Here is a 21,828-nt window from a genome sequence, read left to right as displayed (position 1 = left end):
TTTAATTTACTCTGAAATTAAGACATATTTTGGAGATCTATAAGGAATGTGAAAGTTTTCCTGGGTTTTTTTTTGAGGTATAAAGGAAAAGTCATAAATTTGCTGCTACAGTTGGAGTCATCTTCATGTTCTCCCTGGCAGATCTGGAACCCGTTAGGGAGTTCCAGATCTCACGAGAAGTCTCACGCAGTTATTCCTTCCCACTGCAAACATGGGCAGCAGGTACCAAAGGCTATTCTGGAACAACAGCAGTTTATATTAGCAATAGTATTTCCGTAGAAACTTCCTCCATGGAAATATGTTGCAAGTTATATAATACAAGCAAATACATAGAAAGATGTTCTCCTGTTAAGAAATTAATTTTATTTCATAGCTCTTTCTCCCTCTGAGCAATGTATCCAAATAAGGGTACAACAGAGGGTGGAAGATCTGGAATGCTGTGTCTGACCGGAAGATAGAACCGTATATTGTTTGTAACTTCCTATAACACGAAACCATCCATTTCTCTCCAGAACAAGGATCTCTTTGTCCTCACCTATGGAGCTCTGGTTGCCCAACTGTGCAAGGATTATGAAAAAGATGAAGATGTGAATAAATATTTAGATAAAATGTAAGTAGAAGTCTTTAATTCATGTAGCATGTGCATCGTTTCTCAACATCCTTTGTATTTTGTCCACCTCTGATGACACCTCTCGCTCCATTCCACCAGCTCTCCTTCTCCTTCCATAAATGACATCTTAAAGCTAGACATAACCTCTGCCAGCTGCCATTTAGGTTGTTATAGAGTATGAAGTAATACGAAGAGACTTTTTTCCATGAATATCAGGCATGGAATGTTTTCTTTTTAGTTGGAAATTATTTATTTGTTAGTTGCTTATAAGCAAAGCAGGTGATAAACCTGAGTTTTTTCTTTTAACGTGACAGATCACCTAATATGATTATTTTCAGAAGTCTTTTATTCTAACATAACTCTTTCCAGTATGAATTTATGCTTACATAATTATGCACAGACCACCTATGGAAGGATACGTGAAAGGCTACCAATGGCAGTTGCCTGAGAGAACTGGGAGATGGGAGATTAGAGAGGTAAAAGGCAGATTTATTTTTTTCCTGTTTATTGTTTGAATACTTTTACCATTACTATGCTTTACTTAAAAAATATGCTAGAGAAACACACTTCTTCCTTTTAAGAGAAAGCCCATTCTACTTGTCTTTATTAGTGGGGATTCCTTCTGCACATATTCAGCCTTTAAATTTCTCAGCATAATTATATGAACATCAGATTATTGCCGGATAATAAAATATCTGTCAATATCTTTTAACCTCTTAACTGTGGATCCTGAAAAGGACTCTAACAGGGTGATGGCTGACAAATCTGTACTAGTTAGAATATTTAGGTTGAATGGAAAATTTAGCCTAATTGAGTTGAGCATTTTAGCTTTTTAAAAGGCTTCACTGTATTTTTTGTTGGAATACAGAAATAAAAACATAAAAGAAGTATTAAAGATTTTTTTCTTGAGCACTTGGTCTTCCTTTTTACATGTTTATTCTTTTTCCATTGATAAGTTGTTTTTTCACTGTCCTGTATTTATTCTGATTCATGTACCTTTATTTTTTCATTTCTTCTGAATTAGTCAGAAGCACTTCCTCAGGTAAACTCACTGTAAAAGTGGGAGCTGCGTAAGAACTTTTACACTTAGGCCATACTTAAACCTGTCATACAGCATTTCCAGAAGGTACAGCAAGTCAATAAGATGTAGCAATTCACTTATTTGACTAAAAAAATATCGCTGGTTAGGTACTACTTGAGTGCACATTTTAATGAATCTGAATAAAATATTAGTTAAAGAATAAATTTTGAGAGGCTGCTGAAAGGACTTGCCTTCAGAAAAATAATTCACATTTGAATATCCTTAATAACTTCTGCTGAGAGCATCTTACATTTTTTTTAAAGATTTTATTTATTTATTTTTAGAGATGGAAGGGAGGGCGAAAGAGAGAGAGAGAGAAACATCAATGTGCGGTCGCTGGGGGTCATGGCCTGTAACCCAGGCCATGTACCCTGACTGGGAATCGAACCTGCGACACTTTGGTTCGCAGCCCGCGCTCAATCTACTGACCTACCCCAGCCAGGGGTGCATCTTACATTTTTATTTAAAAAATTTTAAATATATTTTATTGATTATGCTATTGTCCCATTTCCCTCCTTTATTCCCCTCTGCCTTGCACCCCCCACCTCCATTACCCCCCTTATTTTATGTGCACCGGTCATACATATAAGTTCTTTGGCTTCTCCATTTCCCATACTACTCTTAACCTCCCCCTGTCTATTTTGGACCTACCATTTATGCTTCTTATTACCTGTACCTTTTCCTTCATTCTTTCCCCTTCTGCTACCCACTGATAACCCTCCATGTGATCTCCATTTCTGTGATTCTGTTCCTGTTCTAGTTGTTTGCTTAAGTTTGTTTGTTGTATTTTTTTAGGTTCAGTTGCTGACAGTTGTTTGTTTTCATTTACTATTCATATTTTTGATCATCTTGTGTTTTTTAGATAAGTCCCTTTAACATTTCATATAATAAGGGCTGGGTGATGATGAACTCCTTTAATTTTACCTTGTCTGGGAAGCACTTTATCTGCCCTTCCATTCTAAATGATAGCTTTGCTGGATAGAGTAATCTTGGATGTAGGTCCTTGGCTTTCATGACTTGGAATATTTATTTCCAGCCCCTTCTTGCCTGTAAGGTTTCTTTTGAGAAATCAGTTGACAGTCTTATGGAAACTCCTCTGTAGGTTAGGTAATCTCATTTCTCTTGCTGCTTTTATGATTCTCTTCTTATCTGTAATCTTGGCTAATGTAATTATGATGTGCCTTGCTGTGTTCCTCCTTGGGTCCAAATTCTTTAGGACTCTCTGAGCTTCCTGGTCTTCCTGGAAGTCTATTTCCTTTACCAGAATGGGGAAGTTCTCCTTCATTATTTTTCCAAATAAGTTTTCAGTCTCTTGCTCTTCCTCTTCTCCTTCTGGCATTCCTATGCCAGATTTGGATGCTGGAACGTTGAAGAGAGGCTTAGGAACCTCTAGGACAACTTTAAATGTTCCAATATCTGAATCTGAGAGCATCTTATATTTTTAATTCAATACATAAATATACAAAATATATACTTTGCAGAAGCATACCCTTTGACCAAAACTATATATATATATATATATATATATATATATGCATATATGTGGCACTGACTATAATATTCTGGCTTCTAATCACTGTTCCCAGGGGCCAACCCCGTGTATATGCATAAATATTAGAAAACACTGGAAACATGTTTTAAATCCTAATACAACTATTTCTGTAAAGTATACGTTCTGTTTTTTAAAAGTTTATTCTGTGTGATCTTCCTGACAAGAATCAGAAAACATTTTTCTTGGAAGGCAAGTAAACTAAACTGAATGTTGCTATCTACTCAGAAATATAAATATCTCATAGAGTTAGTGAATGGGTGAGCACTCTGACATTAAATCGATCCATCCCCAACTGCCCAGTCACCAAATATCTCCCCTCTTTTTAGACCCTATGGAGTCAATGTTGCCTCTACAAACCTCGGTGTCTTTATCTTGCTGGGTCTTCTGTTGCTCTATTCAAATCATTTCACTTGTATATGCACATGTTGCTGTGAAATTCGATTAATTTTATGTCAGTTGTTTGGAAAAGGCAGACTTATTCTTTTTATTTCTACCATTAAGGTTATATTTCCTCAACTAGGCTGACAGTTCTCAGGTCGATCTTATTGAGGGTGAGTGCTCAGTCACCTTAGCCACATACTCAGGTCACACCTCAAAAAATGCTTTTACAATTGTACTTCAAATTCTCTAGCTCTTTGTTGTGACGTGGAGCTAATAGAAATACTTTCTCCCAAGTCCCACAGATTCAGTTTCCCTGAAATGAAAAATGAAGTCTCTGGACTTGGCTCTTTTTTCTTTTCACTGAAATTCAGAGTCTAACTGTTGACATCTACACCAGCAACAAAAAATGATTTCTCTATTCCCCTCATCCCCTCCTTTCAGAGCCATGGCGGGCATGCCTGCCCTCCTGCCGTGATAAAGCTGCCACGAGAAGAATGAGCACCCAGGGACCACACCTGTAGCAGACAACAAGTTAACTAGACCCTCATTCTGTTTCTATCAACAGCTAATGATGAGAAAGTCAGCTGCTAATGAGAAACACTGGGTCACAAACACCAACCAACCTTCTTTACCTTTCGTGTACACGGTCAAGTTTTGGCCGGCCTTGAATCCTCCAAGTCCTCTGCTTGTAGATAAGTTACTATTCCCTGGATGTGTGCTCACTGTTTCTGTGGCCCGTGGGACAAATAGGGAGCCCACTGCCAAAAAGTCATTTGAATAGTCACATTGGTTTAGTTTGTTATCCAGTTGGGCATGTGCTAACAAGATGAATCCATTCTTAAACATTGATACATTTCACTAAGACTCAAACATTATTTCCAGACCACATTCTTCCCTTCATTCACAGGGGACACGGCATTGGCACACGGCTGGTGGAAGATTTTTTGGCTCGATCTTGTGTGAGACGATGCCACAGTTATTCAGAAATTATAGACATAATTGCCCAGGTAAGGACATTTTTAGTTCTGTCAATATGTTTTGAAAATCTTTGATCCATCCTGAGTTTGGTGGGTTTCTGCTCTGATTGAACAGGTTCCATCTGTATCCATTATTAGGTACTAAGAGAGAGGATTCTGATAAAAAAGCATTTAATTTCAGTACAGAGATAAAGCTATTGTGAACAGAGATAAATGCTTCTAGGCATCTAAACATCTATTGATTTTCCTGGCCAAATGGTATGTGTGGAGTATATATCCCACTCTGGGGAGAGTGCTCTGTGAAGGTAAACAGCAGGGAGGTCCAATAAGGCAGACTTATAACATACACGCCCCAAACCAACCTCTTCATGTAATAATTTTCAGCCGTCTCTGAGAATATTGTTGTAGCCATTTCATTCCAGAAACAGTGTTTTCCCAAGAGAAAAAAGACTTCCTAGGAGTGTGTGTGCACTGAGAACTTTCATAGCCCAAATATATGAAGGGCAACTTGGAAGTATCTGGAATGAGCACACATTTCTGATATGAGATTGGGAAATGCGCTCTTAGCCAGAATTCCATTAATCTACAGGCCTATTCACATTAGTGGCAATAATAGTTCCATATAGCAGTTTCTGATTCATTTTGATTTTATATCCTGCAACTCATCTGAAATCATGTGTTAATTTAACTGTTTTGTGTGTGTGTGTGGTGTGTTTGTGTGTGTGTGTGTAGTCTTTAGGGTTTTCTGCATATAAGATCATATCATCTGCAAAAAGATATAATTTTACATCTTTTTTTCTAGTATGGGTACCTTTTATTTATTTTTCTTGACTAATTGATGTGGCTAGGACTCCCAGTACTATGTTGAGTAGAAGTGAAACTCAACATGTTTCACCATTGAATGTGGCAGAGGGGAAAGGATGATCTCCTTCACAAATGGTTCTGAGAAACAACACCCACACATGTAATGGAGTTGGACTCTTGTCTTACAGCACACACGCAAATCAACTCGAAATGGGTCCGAAACACCCACCCCTATACAAGATGCCTTCTACCAATGAGGAGAATCTCTTGTCGCCCTCACCCTTCTTTTGTGAACAGGGGTTGTTCCTGATCTTTCCACTTTCCTTCAAGGGCCCGATTTCCTTGCTCTTAATAATTTTCACTTCTCCATCAAAATGTTCTTTGACATGTGGGAACAATGTCACACAATTCAAGAGCTTTTTAACTCAGAGGAAGAGTCAGATTTTAGTTGTGTATTCACCCACAGATGCTTGGCTTATAATTAGCGGCTGTCATCTAAAGTTCTGGCCTTTGGCAGCATTATCTCATTAATCCCTGAAGACTCTCAGAGGAGGCAGGTGTTAAATGTTAGCGTCAGTATTATCGAGAAGTGGGCAAGGTCAGAGGAAGTTGACTGTGGTCACATGCTGCGTGTGGAGCATAGCAGGGTCAGGAACAGAACCCACTGGCTGTGATTTGTTTAGCTGCCCTCTGAGACCCTGCACTTAGACCGAACACTGTCATCATCCCTCTCGGGGGTTTGCACCTGCATACTGTAGCTCCCGCAGAACCCATGATCTCTGTCCTGGTTCCAGCAAGTAGAGAAAGAAAGGAAGAAGAGAGAAGTGAGTCATCTAAGAGCTAGTTGGTGAAAGACAACACACAGGAATGGATCTCCTGACCTCATTCTCTGCTCTGTACTTCTCTGCCTCTGGGGAGGACAATCAGGTGACCTCAGATAGTAGCAACATTCCCATCTCTCTTGTTTTCCTCACTGTGCCTTTTCCACAGGGAAACTATCTCTATCACTATACTTCAGATAATTTTCTCCACAGGCTTTAGACCTCAAATTGCACCACCTAGTGGTACAAGAAGAAATCCTGTGACAGAGGCCAAATATTGATCAAAACCATCTTTCATCAGCCTTATGTTTTATGTAGAGATAGGTGGCAGGCTATTTTGAAGTCATCTTCCTGCAACATTAAAATGTATCGATTTTTATTTCTTTTCTTTAATTTTTCAATTACAGTTTACATTCAATATTATTTTCTTTTAGTTGCGCATGCACAGCATAGCCGTTAGACTGTCATATACTTTACAAAGCCAGCTCCCCCGACATTGCAAGTACTAACCTGGAAAAAAGGCATTCACTTTTAAATTCTGTTCTACCACCTACAAGTTTGCTTTTTGTGGTGGTTGCCTCAAAGCACAACAATAAATTTTAATTGTTAGCATTACAACATGATCTTTAACAACTTTAGTAGTACAGAGATTTTCTCAAGAAAAGCTCCAAGTAACTTCGCCTGTCATCTGTTCTTCCCTGACAAGAGAAGTTGAGACCCTTTGTGAAGTTGAGACCCTCTATTTTCAGCCCCATTTTAGTGATGATGTAATGAGACTTAGATGACATCACCATGGATGCTTAGAAAAGCCAGCTTACAATTTATTTCTTGTGACCTGATTCCAGTATTTTTTAAAATAATTGTTACTTTACAATATACCTTTGAAGATATTCCCATATTATGGTCTATTGTTTTGAGAAAAAAGGAAAATGTGGAATTTGCAGTAGAGTTACTTTGGCTGATTTTAGTTGTAATAATGAAATATTAGAGAATTTAACTGTGATTTAATGGGAATAAATCTCTTTAAGTTTGTTATAAGGGCAAGTAGAATATGCAATTGTACCTCTCTCTAGTGAAGGTCTAAAAATACCTCCTTAGTTAGGCAAAAATATATTTCATGGTTTTCAAATATATTGATGACAAAGTTTCAATATTAGGGGAAGTTAATTAGAGATGAATTGATCATTCAAATAAAAAAAATTAAGATTGACAAGAACTATTATAATGTTGTCTTTAATATGTTTTTAGAGAGGGAGGGGGTAGAGGGAGAAACATATTGATCGGTTGCCTCTCCCACATGCCCTTATTGGGAATTAAGCTGGCAACCTTGTGGTTTGTGGGACAAAGCCTAACCAACCAAGCCGCACCAGTCAGGGCTGTTTGTTGACTTTTAAAAGTAATTTATACACAAGGAACTCTGGTCCTCATCAGATGCAGAGCAATGGTCTAACCAAATCCAGGAGTCCTCACCCTGCTCAGCCACCTTCCTACTGTGTGACCCTGACAAAGTCTCTGAGTCTGACTGCATCTCAGTTTCTGTATCTGTCAGGTGAGGCCTCTTTCAGCTGAAGTTCTCCTGAGTTTTGGGTATTGCTTTCTCTAGCTAAAATCTGGGCATTGAACTATAGTTGTAAATAGCCGGGTGTCCTGGTGGGAGCTCCCAAAGTCTCCTTCAAAGCATTCACACTTTCTAGCTACTGACCATGTGAACAACCGATTGGCCTAGCATGGCTCTGTTCATCAAAGCTGGGAAACTTCTTACTGTCAGGCCAATGTCACGATGATGGCTGTTCTGAGGGTATAGGGGAACTTTATAATTTGTCAGTATAAACATCCCATCATTGCTATTGTCACAGTAGGATGAAATGTTAAAATAGTGAAAAAGATGGTCTAAAATATGTTTAAAATATAAAAATACTTTAAAAGCTTGAAATATTTATCTTTAGGTTAAAAAATTGGAACCTGATATTGTCCATATAGGAAATTCTGCAAAGCAAAAATGAGATCTTTTCCTTTTGATAGTGAAGATTGAAATTTACCTTAAATACTATAAGCAATGATTTTTTTTCTGGTGAGTGATATAAAATCAATGAAATAATTGAAAGGCAATGTTCACAGGAGGCAAAGAAGAGAAAATGCCTAAAGCAGGGAAGGAAATCTAAATGGTGGCTGTCGTGAGCGTGAACTCATGTCTCAGTCCTAGAGCAAACACTTAGGAATACAATGCAGAGTGGAATCTAAATTCAGAGGGATTTTTTTTTGAACTGGGGGAATCATTTTTATTTACAAAATGCTTCAGTTAAGATCAGAGTTGAATCTACAAAGAAGAATCCCAGAAAATCATACTGATCAAATTTATTTTGTCCTCATTCTCATCTGCACGCACAAAACTTCCCTGGACTGAATTGATACAAATTACTCAAACATTTTGAAGCCTGAAACCCCCAAGTCACTTTAGAGTGTTGGCAGCTCCATGGCCATAGAATAGCAATCTCTATACAGGTTTGTACTCAGAAGCACTGATTTCATACCTCAACAGGGACATTCGTGTCTGACTTTAGTAGACATTTTCAGAGGGGTGCCTGCATTGGAAGGAGAATCAGCGGGTCTGGTCAGGGAACAGACACCATGCAATCATTGCATTAAGCAAGGTTTACTATAAACATTATGAACTATTTATAGGGCATTAGCTACTAAGAAAGAAAAAGATGCTAAGGAATACCCTATTGCTGAGAGAATTCCCAAAGAAGAAATATTTTGAAGGGGCCCCTCATCCAAGGCTGTGGTTCAAATATCTTTGGGGAAGCTATGATCATAGCCCGTGGGAAGTGCAAAGGCCTCTGGGTTCCCAGGTTGAGACTGATGGACAGGGAATTATGGATCAAAACTGATAAGCAGGAGACCCTCACTGGAGTGTAAGGGCTGAGGCTAGTGGTGAGGGAAGCATGGGCTGGAACACACAAGCTGGGCAGTGAGTGCTACAGGGTAACCTATGTGCTGCCAGTCATTGCCAGCAGGAGTAAATCGAAAAAAGGCACACCAGAGCCAGGAAAAGAAGTACTTTCCTTCTGCTCTATCTCTACAGAAACTTCTACTGGCAAAGGACAAATATTTGCAAGATCTAATTCTAACATTAAAAGCAAGGTGATGTTTGGAGTTGAGAGGCAGCAATCCAATGACTAACACAGAGGCCTGAGCCATTGTGACTTTTATTTACATCCTATGGGCGTTTTTTATGTCGGTGCACCTCTAAGTGCAACTGTAGCAGGCTGGTAGAAAGATGTAGCAAAGGAAGCTGGATTATTTTCTTACCAGTGTGGTGTCAGTGGCCTACAATTTAAGATGCAAAGTATTACAGACCAAGGAGCACAGTTTTCAATGTGCACACTTTTCATCTGAAATAGGCTTTCTGTTAAACACTGAAGTTTATTAAATGTAGCCACTGCCTTTTTTTTTTTTTTACTAATGTCTCTATAACCAAATCTATGTGCGCACGCTCTCTCTCTCTCTCTCTCTCTGTCAGGACTATAAAATCTACTCTATTTTATTACTCTTAGAAGTGCTATTTAATTATATTATTGCCAAGAACTCCAGAATATAGCTGACTGGCTAATACCGTGCACTTTCTTCCTTGGAATTCACAGGAAGCAAGATGCAAGGCAAATGGCAGATTGACACTTACCCACCACCCTGTATAAGTCCTGTTGAGAGCTTGACGCTTGGTCTCATGGCCTGTGTAATGGTCTTATAGGTTTTACACTGATGAGGTCCACTTCTTGAAATGTTCATAGGTCTTAATGTAAAACTTAGTTTGCATTGTGGGAGACAGGAATTACAGTATCAAGATACCTAAATGAGCATAACAGAACTACCTTGGAAAGGTAAGAGGACTCATGATCAACCTTCCTTAGAACATTTTTATTATGAAAATAGAGCAAATAAATCTGCATTTCAGTTTAATGCTTTAATCAGTGTTAAAATTCAATTTTGTGTTGTGTTTTGTGCTTATAGATCTTCCAAAAATTTGCTGGTGACCAGCTTCTTTTGTATATATTTCTGTTCCCCATCTAACTAGAGCAAAAGTGTTTTACAAAAAATGGAAATAACACAGAGTTTTCTTGAGTCATGGTAATATACATGCACTTTGTTTGATACTTTATTGTATTATCTGTTATAGTTATCCTTATTTCTGGGAAATTTTATTTCCCCATCACATCTATAAGCTTAAAGGGAGAATAATTCCAGGCATTCTTAGGTTTTGCCCACTGTGCCATGGCAAACCAGACCATTGTAGACATACGTTACCTACGATTGAAGTGAATTTAGCAAGTGCTTGAAAATCTGCCCACACATCTGCACCCTGTTGCTCCTCCTATTCTTTCCAGAAGAGGGCAGTAGTCCACATTCATCTTTGAATTGAAGACTCCTACTCCTCCCCCTCCCACTTTAATTCCCACCACCTGCTGTCCCGCATTTCAAGCAGTATTTACCACACTGCAAATCCAAATGTATCTGGTTGCTCACAATAACAATTCCGTAATAATATTTGAACTGCAACAGAATTTTGGACAGGAAAATATCTGATTTTTATTAAATAATAGACAGTGAATCTGTCTTGAAAATTTTATTGAAACCCTTTATTTTTCCCACTATTCATACAATTGTAGAAAGTTTAGGAGAGCAGGGAGATTCATTCTTGCTACACTGAAGTCTATGGTGATTACAAAATGCAAGTATTAAATAGGTAATCAAATGATTGGATATTACATTTCCATTAGACTAATAGGCACATATCTTTTTCACTTTATTGTAAAGATAAGTAGGATATACAGTTATACTGCTCTTTGATCTAAGATCTACAAAAATCTTCTTAATTACACAAAAATATACTTCCTGGCTTTCAAACACATTTATAGTAATAGTTTTATTAAGAGAAGCTGATTTAGATAAAAATCGGTCATTTCCATTTATTGTGGAAAATATTTGAGATGTATTCTAAAATTTATCACGGAGCCAAATTGTGTTAGCTGGACTCCTTTAGGTTGATGGCCTTTGGGTTATGTCAGGTCATTGGGGTTAGTTGTAAAGATATCCGGGACAGGATGGCTAGGCTTCATGGAAGAACAGAAACTAGAAAATCCTTTAGTCTGTCTTGCTATCTGAGGAGCAGGAATTTGTGGTTTCTTACCTACTTCTGGCCTCTGCCATTTTGGTTACTCAGTATCCGCTGCTTATTTTGCTCTTATGACTACTTAATAATTTCTTTTTTTAATATATATTTTTTAAATTTCTCAGTTACAGCTGATACACAATATATTAGTTTCAGGCCTAGCACATTGAGTATGTTACTGAACAAAAAGGGGGGGTTTGTCTGCCTGCTGCCACAAAAGCCAAACTTGTGAGGCAGTTGGTGGTAAAAAGGGAAAGAGGTTTTATTCAGATGCTGCGCCATCTGGGAGAATGGTGGACTCCCCATCTCAAAGCTCATCTCTTCCACAAAACCCAAAGTCCAACCATCCTCAGCAAGACCAAAACAAAAGCCAGTGCCCAGAGTTCCTGCTCCATTTTAATATCCTGTATCTTGGAGTCAGCAGTTGGCTGCTAAGCAGCCATCCACGCAGCTGAGCTTGTTCCCTGATGCTGCAGTTTCAGACTGTCTCCTGGAGGCCGTGGGCCATGTGGCTGATAAGGCTTCTTTCTTCCTTTCCCCAGGCTAGACTGATGGGCCTCTTCGGTCCAGCACCACCCCTGCACCATTTTGACTTTTATTGCACTGTGACTGACTTCCCCCAGTCCTGCCTCCAATCTGGTATCAGAAAGGGTAGGAGGGCTTGTTTCTCTAATCCAATTATGTTGCTAGACTTATGCATGCTCAGTTTAAGAACTCCTTCTGCCTCTGTCTTGATCCATGTTGGGGTCCCCCTTCTTACTCTGTCAACTCCACCCAGGGTCAAGGGCAGAGAATCCAGAAAGCACATGCTTGGTTACCCAGGCAGTGTGGCTTCACGTCCTGTGGAAGTGCAATGCAGACCCGGAGCCATACTGCAAATGCAATGTCCTCAACATGGCCCCGGGAGGTTTGTGAAGGCATCCCTGGACTGGCTGCCCAGCCTCTGTACTGGAACCTCCAAACTTCATCTACTGGTAACAAGTAGACACTTGTATGCCTTACAAAGTATCACCCCGGGAAGCCTAGTGCCATCTGACGCTATACTGAATGCCATACATACTTATTACAATATTATTGACTGTACTCTCTGTGCTATACTTACATCTCCACGACTGTTTTTATCACTGGCAATTTGTACATTTACTCCCTTTATCTTTTCTTTCTTCTCTTTGCCTCAGTGCTCAGCTGCTTCACAGTTTCTGCTGCCTCATGGCTTCTGCTTATTTTCTTTTCTCTTCATCTTGTTTGTCTTCTGCCCAATCACACACACTGTCTCTCTTTGTGTCTCACGTTCAGTCCCAAAAAGACAGTCTCAGTCTAACCTGTCCAGTCCATCAGTGGCCCTGTGCTGGGCAGAGTTTTCGTGCTGGGCCACTTTAAGTCCTGTAGCCCAGCTATGGACTGATTGCCAGGGCTCTCAAATGCCTATTCTAGTCCACTAACTGTGGCCAGAACAGCAGGATAATGAGACACAAAACATGGTCAGCATAGGAAACCCCTCAGGAAGGAGGATTGGGTATGGCGAACATTCTGAGATTTTCTAAACAGGGCAAATTAACTGTCATAGACCTGGCTCTTTCTGCCTGGGCAACAGTCATTTATGGGTCTTACTTTACCCATGAGCCCTCACTCACATTCTTCATCCTACTGATGCTTCTGGTTGTCTTCCTCGGCCCCAGAGGTAGAAGTCCCACATGTACTATGTGGCGGGCTCCATGTCACATGCTATCTGTAATGTATTGAAGTAGAAAGAATGGTCTTTGCTATGCATTTTGCAGATAACAATCAAGTAGGCAAATTTTTCCAAAAAATGTTTCCACTAGGAAACATTCCGAAGGAAACCACATTGTTTGACCATTAGCAATGGTGTGGCAGGCATTTCTCAAAATAGTAAACTCCAAGAAATGCTTTAGTAGAAGGAAAACAATGAAATTCTCCTGGGAAAAATGATGTTGTCCTACAATATATAGTATTAGGTCCTCTTTTAAATTTCTCATAAAGGAACTAATTAGAAAAATTTGCTCTGCTCCTGTAATCCTATGGAGCTTTTGCTTTTTTCTCATTTTGAATCTTTTTCAGTCCTTTCTCTTGGCATTCTGTATTTTTCAAAGATTGGTACCAGAAATGACATGATTTTTTTTTGTGTAAATAAGACACCTGCCCAGAGAAAAGGAATTCAAACCAGGCCATTCAAGTCAGAGATGTCAGCATATCTTAGGTCTTTTTCTCTCTCTTAAAATCAGAACAGTTTTATTCCTTAGGATTCTGTAGCTTATTTTCCCTTTTTTCTTATTATGTTTGGCTTCTTTAATTTTCCAAACAATGTACATTTTAAAACGAAATACTTTCTCTAAAATCACTGTCTATCCTGGCCAGTGAGGCTTAGATGAGTGGAGCATCGTCCTGTAACCTAAGGTTGTAGGTTCAATTCCCATTCAGGGCATGTTCCTAGGTTATGGGTTCGATCCCCAGTTCAGGCACATACAGGAGGCAACCAACTGATGTTTCTCTTAAAAGAAATAAAAAATTTTCTCAGGTGAGGATAAAAAAATCACTACATTTCACAATTCTGAATATAAGCCTAACTGTGATGCACCCAGTACAATGCACAACACTCGAATTGAATTATGTTGACAACATAATTCAAAGCCCAAAAGGAAAGGCTTTCTTTTCTGTCCTTTGAATGAGCTTTCATTTACCAGATGAAAATTTAAACCTCAACTTTAAAGTTTCCTTTCACCTGCTTCCCCCCTCCCATGCCTGCACAGGTACACACAAACCTCTCCCTCCTAAACACAACTTACTTTAAGGGTTAGACTAAGAAGTGTGCCCTGAATGTCACAACACAGAGACACCTGGAACATTTTTATTACTAGACAATTTCTGCCCTGTGTTAAAATCTCCCACTAATGTGGAGAGCTGGTTTTCCTGATGATCCTCTCAACATGTGACTTGTGCATGCTGCTTTGACCTCCTCAGGCCTGGGAGCACATCACTGCTACCCCAGGCTGTCAGCTTCTGCAGATGATCCTGTGCCCTGGCTCCGCCTTCCTCTCCTGGGACATGGAGAGGGGGCTCTGTGCTCCCCACACAGATTCCAAAGGCTGGCAACGTCCACTCAGCTCAAATCTCCTTCACTTCAGGCAACTCAGTGCTGTATCCAAGATGCCTACCAGGAAATCCCTACAGCACAGAGTGGGAAGTGGGGAGGGGGTCAAGGTGATTACCATTCCTTTTGCTTATTTCAGATGACCAGCAGTTGTGACTCTTTTAGTTTCAAAGATTGCCTAATCCTAAAATATTTAGTATCTTGCCATGTGTTGTAGGAGAATAATTTGTCAATAGGTGTTTGAAAATTTAGCCATTATTGCATGTGCCTCCTATCTTCATCCAAAAGATGGAAGTGGGAAACTGAGGTACTAAAGTGGTAGAGTCTTCAGAGTCCAGGCTGGACTTGGGAGTCAGGCATTCCTTAACATGTGACTCCTGCAGGGAGCTGAAAGGGAAGGAGGGAGCCAAGGGGAAGGCTTAGCATTGGCAGACCTGAAAATGCAGGTTCTCAACAACAGAGGACCAATGATGAGCAGGTTCACAGAGAGCATTTGGCTTCTTTATGCTGAGCAGTTCTCAGCATGAAGACACAGGTGTGGGTACCAGGGTTCAAGTACCATCTGTGCCTTATTCTCAACACCTTCTGGATATGACTATTTCTTCTAATCCCTCAACTGAACAATAGAAGCCAATCTGATGAAGCCTAAGATACATTTCTCTTTGTTGTTAATTATTATTTTTCAAAAGTTAACTCACAATGCAGCTGTAGGAGTCTATTGAACTTTTTCCACATTTTCCAACATATGTTATTGTAATAAGTGGGAGCTCTTGATGAGCAGGGATTGAATTCCATGGAAGTCACAGCACAGCACCACACAGCATTCCAGAGAAGCTGGCATCACAGCTAGCTGAATGTCGGGCCAGTTTCCTACTTAGTGGCATTTTTAAGCAGGGGAAAAAGAGAGTGGAAAGATTAGAAGGAAAGAAAAATCCTTTGTAGTTATAAAATTCTTAATATGTAAAACATGAATATTAACAACAAAAGCAATTTATAAAATATTTTCAGAATTATACCATTTGAACCAAAGCACTGCCAGATAGATGATTAAAAATAAGATTTTTTTATGACAAACATGACCATTTAAGCTCAATTCTCTTCTCCAAGTAGGCAAGAACCGCCTCATAGAAACACCCACACACTTGAACTGTTTCCCTTTGCACCTCTGCGAGGGGTGAAAGAACAAACACGTGGGAAGCTTTCTCCTGTGGAAGAGAGTGTATGCACAGCCGCAGGGTCTGTAGATCTTGCAGACCGATTGGGTCGAACTCAATGGACTACTTATGGTGGGGTTCCACTAAGAAAGCAAGGCACCAGCAGGAAAATTACCCTTAAACTTTTATTATGACTACATTTGTGTGTTTCCTCTAATCACAGAGTAGTATTTCTGAAGGTTCAATTCTCAGTAAATTCTACAAGTCATCTTCCCTTTCTTGTAAATGTTCATCTTCCACTTCTGATTATGATCAGGACTTATGGGAAATTGGACTTTCAATAGGCATCTTGTCTTCTTGGTACTATTATGTTCCAGGAGAAAGTTTTCAGTCTTCCAGGTATCTGAACCCATGACAAGCTAGTCTAAAATTCATATAATGTTATTAACCAGTGTTATCCCAAGAAATCTATTTTTTAAATGGCCAAAAATTATCCTAACTTTCTATTGCAGATTCTTGGTGTTGTTTCCATTGCTTAACTTATCTGGAGGAAACTCATGAGACACTGGTTTATAAAACAAATCTAATTGTGTGGACTTCTTGACCAAAGAATGTTCAACCTATAGCAAAGTCTTGTAAGAGTTTATTTGAGCCAAATTTTATGGCTATGTCTGAAAGCAAAATCTGAATGGATGGAGAAAATGCTCCAGAGAATGGCAGTTTTTCAGCTTATTTTATACACTAGAATCAAAAGAAGAGATATAAGAAAAGGTACAGAAAGTCATTGGTGGTAGATTAAGGATGCAGGAGAAAAGCAAAGTGGGGAAGGCTTTGAGACTGGATAAAAAACCAAATGAAGAAACACATACTCCTTTAACATCAGCAGGTACAGAGTAGTTAGTAATGACCATTACAGGACATAGAGGTGGCATTTGGGGAACACGATGATAATGAGAGTTCTGTGGTCTCTGCTCTGGTGCCTTCAAAAAGAAAATTACTCCATCTTTTCAAGGGTGCATTACCTAAGATGCTTAAGAACAATGAAGAGAACTCATTGAAGGTCAAAAATGACCTTTGCTAAGGATGCTATATGTCTGGGACATGACTACCCACTATGACTTGCCCAGTTAGGAGTTTGGGATCAGACCATCCTATGTGGTTACTTTCTGTCACTGAGCTTCTCAGACCTGCCATGTGGCCCCTCTGAACTGGTCAGGTTTGTTATATAGCCCCCCTTTTATTCACAAACTAAAAATAGCAATAGCTTTGGAAGCATTACATAATGTAACTTTTTGCAATAAAAATCCTTACCAGAGATGAAAACTATTGAGGAAATACTATGGGAAACAAAATCCTGAAAGAAAAAGCAAGATCTACCTGGGTATAAGCGTTCAGAAACCCCTTGGAAAGGCCAGCCAAACTCTGGGTCATCCCTGCTTGGTGTCCTTCTTAGTTGGTGTCAGAAGTAAGATTTGGTCCAGACTTGGCCTGACCTCTTATTCTCCAGGGAAATGGTTATCAGTTCTGCTCTGTATAATAACCTGGAGGTTTCCCCCACAAAGTCTGATGCCCAGAGCCCACCTTCTTTTTTAAAATTCTTACTGGAGACATACCTGTTGACTTTAGAAAGAGAAGACAGGAAGGGGAGAGACAAAGAGAAACACTGATGTGAGAAAACACATTGGTTGGTTGCCTCTTGTACACACCCCTATTGGGGATTGAACCTGCAACCTTTGTGTACAAGATGATGCTCAACCAACTGAATCACCCTGTCAGGGCTCAGATCCTACCTTTAAGCAATTAAAAGGACTTCTTAAATGTTCCCCAAGTGATCATAATGGGCATCCACAATTCTAGACCAAGGTTTTTTTTAAACTGTGTTCCTGGGTACTCTAGGGTGAATGGTTGGAGGTCAGGTGTCCTGTGAGGGCTCCCACTCCTCCAGACTCTCAGTCCAGAGTTTTCCAGAGTTACCTCTCATTTTAACTCTTTCAAGTATTTCAAATAAAATAAAATGTCATTGGAAAAAAAAGGTGGAAAACACTAAAGAGATATAACAAAGGATAGTTTTGACTGAAACAAAGCCCACCCCAATAGCAGTTTATCTCTGGGGCAGGAGGTGGGGGGAGAAGCTGTGTCTTCCAGGACATTGAGTCTGAAGAAGATGCACATTGACCCAACACTAGTTTGTCACTGTGTGTTTCTTTAACTGTTGACTTCATACACAGGGTTAGTGAGATGCACTCACAGTTACCAACTGTTTAAGGAAGCAAGCCTTTTAAAGACTGATTACGATCCCTCATGTTTCCTCTCACGACACAAATGCCAACAAACCACCTGGGAGTAATAATCTTGTAGTGTTGATTCCATCAGCAACCATTATTATTTTTATAGAAGTGCATCCTTTTAATTTGAATTTAGGAATAAAATACTGTCACAATGCAATTAGTAATCATTTTGTAGGTTATGTACTCTTCCAAAGGATTGCTCTTAAGCAAACTTACTCAACATCACCTGAGTTTAGACTTTCTTTACTTTATCCTCCTTGAAATGATCCAGAGAATGTGACCAGGTGAATTAACTAATACATTCCTCCATTTTTATTTCTGTTTTCACTACAATTTAAACCTTTGAAAGATATTTTTCTGCCATTGGTGTGGCTATATGATCAGAACATCTCAAACTAGAAAAAGATAATGAGTCATATAGAACTTAAGAAATATGGGAGCTGAAAGATACAAAAATTAAAGTTTGGAGACTTGTCTAAATATTTGATGAAATCTCTATTGCTGAAAATTCCTTTTTTTAAAATCAATTATTATTTTTACATAAGGAAATAAAATAGAAAGTTAACCTTATTGATATAGTGAGTTAAAAGCATAGTTTGAACATATTTGTCCCAAGTGTCCAGAAATCCAATGTGAAAAAGCTGTGCAGGACGGGAAAGAGCTCAGGGCCCCAGACAGTGGCCACGAAACTTGGAGATAGACATTGATTCCCTGGGGTACAGCAAGAAGCCAGGTGACTGGTAATCCATGCACTACTGGCTGTAAAACAGCAGAGTTGAAGGAAACTCGGAGATGTGCTAATGTAACACTCTGATTTTAAAAATGAAGAAACCTGCTTCTTATGGTTAAATGAGTATTTGAGAATACACCACCATCATGCAACATTTTATATGGTGGAAGTTGAGTCAGATAAATTTGGGTGCAAATTCAGTCTCTATTTCTTACCTGTTGCTTAACCTTAACCTTTTTGAACTTTAGTGTTATTTATAAAAATAGAAACAATAACACCTCCTTCCCAGTGTACTTGTGAATTTTAAGTAGAAATCATATGGAAAGAATGCAGCACATAATAGGCTCTCATGAACATTAATTCTGCCTTTCTTCTGTAGTGGAAGAGCAAAATTTAGAATATGGTCTCTCCTACAGCTACCCAGGTATTGTTTCTTTGTAATTCAATTTTAACAAACAATTGAACATTGAAAATATTATCTGAAGCTGCCTAAAAGCAGATTTCAGATTCAAATATGACATTTTACATTTGCAATACATATGTTCCAACCTACAAAATGGACCAAACTAACCTAATGCTCTTGATTAAAACCCAAAAGGAGTGACTTCAAAGACACTGGCACTTGCCTTGCTTACCAGTAACGTAGGCCTCCCTCTGGGGTCACTCTCTTTGCTCAGACTCCAGCCTCAGCAGCTCAGCTTGCCCTTGCGCCTCTCCTAAAATCTCATTAAGGCTCAGTACACATTTGGGCTCCATTAAGTCTTAGTCAGAAGTCGCTGCTAGACCACTAGAACCAGAGCCAGACCTTGTGTAAGCACCTTAAGGCAGTGTCCCATGGGAATGCTGGGAGCCTATGGGAATGGTGGGATTGGTTGAATATCTAACAATCAAGGCAGCAGCCACAGAAAGGGAACAATCTTTATTCCTGCAGTTTCCACAGAAGGGATGCATATGCAGATCCACTGGTCCTTGCTATTTACCTTGTAGGTGAGAGGCTGCAAATGTCAAAAAATCAGGTATTGACTCTATTCTGGTTGCATGGAAGGACAAAATGAAAGGAGCGGGTAGGAATAGGTGAAACAAGAATTACCACAAACTTCACTGAGTTTTTTTTGAAATCTTTACCTGATGACATGCTTATCAGTTTTAGAGAGAGGGTAAGGGAGGGAGCAAGAAGGGGAAAGAAACACCAATGTGAGAGAGAAACACCTATTGGCTACGTGTGGTGCAAGACTGGACTGAGGACTGAACCCTCCACCCAGGCTTCTGTCCTGACTGGGAATCCAACCCATGGCCTTTAGTTTTGCAGGATGATATTTAGTTTTGCAGTTCTAACCAACTGAGCTGCACCAGCAAATTAATTGAGTTTTTAGAAATTATTACTGAATTAAGGAAATTGCAATGGGAACATAGTGGTGGCTTAGTGTTTGTTTAAAACAGGATACAAATAAGGCACACAGGTTGCTTCTGATTGTTATGTCTTTTATGTCTCTTTTATTCTCCTGTTTTTATGCCATTGGTCTGTGGAAAATTGAGTCATATGGCAAATAGAATGTTCTATATTCTAGATTCACTTGGTTGCTTCCTCATGGTGCTAATTAATTTGTTTTCTTTTGCCAATATTTTCTGTAAACCAGTAGTTAGGTCTAAATGGTTGATTACATTCAGACTTAATTTTTTTAAGGAAACTATTGCACAGGTTGTACTGTGTACTTACTCTTGCATTGCATCACATTGGGGGGCACATAATTTCCAGTTGTGTCATTTTTAGGGATGACAAGATCGATGAGTGGTTTCAACTTGCATGGTTCTCACCCATCATGCTTTCTCCTAGCAGTTTAAAATTCATTATTTATTACCTAGATCAATTTTGTTAGGAGTTGAAAAAACAGTTATTTTCTAATTCTGAAAAGCTCCCTCTCTTAATACAAAAATTCTCATTTTTATGTATTAGTGTTTAGTCTATCTGTTGCTTCACAGTGCCCCCAAATTTGGTGGTTTAAAATAACAGACATTGATTTAAGCTCATGGTTTCCTGGGTCAGGGATTTAGGCAGGACTGAGTGGGAACTGCTATATATGGTCTGTAGCCTCAGATAAGGTGGCTTAAAAGTCTAGATGCCTAGAACAGCTTCACTAGGACCATAGTTTTGGGGTTTGTGTCTGTCTGTTGTTTGGGTTTCCTGGTTCTTGTCCATGTCATATCCACTGAAACTGGAATTTCCAAAATGGTTCTTCACTCACATGTCTGGCACTTAACCTAAAATGACTGGAACAGTTGGGGCCAGTGAAGAGTCAGTTTCTCTCTTTCTTTTTCTCTCTCTCCCACCCCTCCTTCTTCAGAGCTTGGGGGTCCCGGGGTAATGGGAATTTTTACATGGTATCTTGCTCTCACCAGGTTGAACATTGCATGAGACCAAGGCATAAGCTGTAATACTTTTATAATCTGGCTTCACTTCTGCTACATTCTATTGGTTGGTTGAGGCCAGATTCAAGGGCAGAAGAATAAGACTCCATCTCTCTGTTGAAGCCTTTGGACCATGTTTAATTCACTATGGTTAGGTTTTATTAAACTAAACCCTGCATGTACCAAAGATACTCTGAAGTTGATTTGGCTAGAGTCAATGTAAATGCAAAAAAAAAAAAATGCCCACTGTAGAACTTTCTTTGAAAGTTCATGCTGACTCAAGAGAGCTCCTGGGAGGACTTCTGGCCAACATGGAGGTGTCAGTAGACACACTATTCCTCCTTTTACAACAAAAAGAAGGACAACAACAAATTTAAAAACAAAAACCAACCAGAACTGACAGAAAATCGAACTGTATGGAAGTCTGGCAACCAAGGAGTTAAAGAAGAAACATTCACCCAGACCAGTAGGAGGGGTGAAGATGGGCAGCCAGGTGGAGAGGACTCATGGCAAGGTGGCAGCTGGTGGACTGGGTGATCCCACATTTGTGTCCAGTTAAACCATGAGGAACAACTGGGGAATGAGTCAGACAACGCAACCGAGGGCCCCAGCGTAGGGAAATAAAGCCTCAAACCTCTGACTGAAAATACCTGTGGGGGCCGAGGCACCAGCAGGAGAAACCCCAGCCTCATAGGAGAGTTCGTTGGAGAGATCCACAGGGTCCTAGAATGTACACAAACTCTCC

General features: G+C 39.5%; 1 protein-coding gene across 3 annotated transcripts in view; it reads left to right on the top strand.

Annotated features, from left to right (window-relative positions):
* The window catches only part of TRAPPC3L (trafficking protein particle complex subunit 3L), a 64,078-nt gene that overhangs the window by 24,148 nt on the left and 18,102 nt on the right, over nt 1-21,828 (top strand). For all 3 annotated transcript variants that reach the window (XM_045843719.1, XM_045843721.1, XM_045843720.1), the window contains exons 4-5: nt 513-610; nt 4,532-4,631. In XM_045843719.1, the coding sequence (XP_045699675.1) occupies nt 513-610; nt 4,532-4,631 (198 nt within the window). The remainder of the gene's footprint in view (nt 1-512; nt 611-4,531; nt 4,632-21,828) is intronic.

The sequence above is a fragment of the Phyllostomus hastatus genome, unplaced genomic scaffold (genome assembly GCF_019186645.2).
Source record: "Phyllostomus hastatus isolate PE091 unplaced genomic scaffold, TTU_PhHast_1.1 phas_contig_40, whole genome shotgun sequence".
Lineage (NCBI taxonomy): Eukaryota > Metazoa > Chordata > Mammalia > Chiroptera > Phyllostomidae > Phyllostomus > Phyllostomus hastatus.
This window is presented reverse-complemented; position numbering and strand designations above follow the sequence as displayed.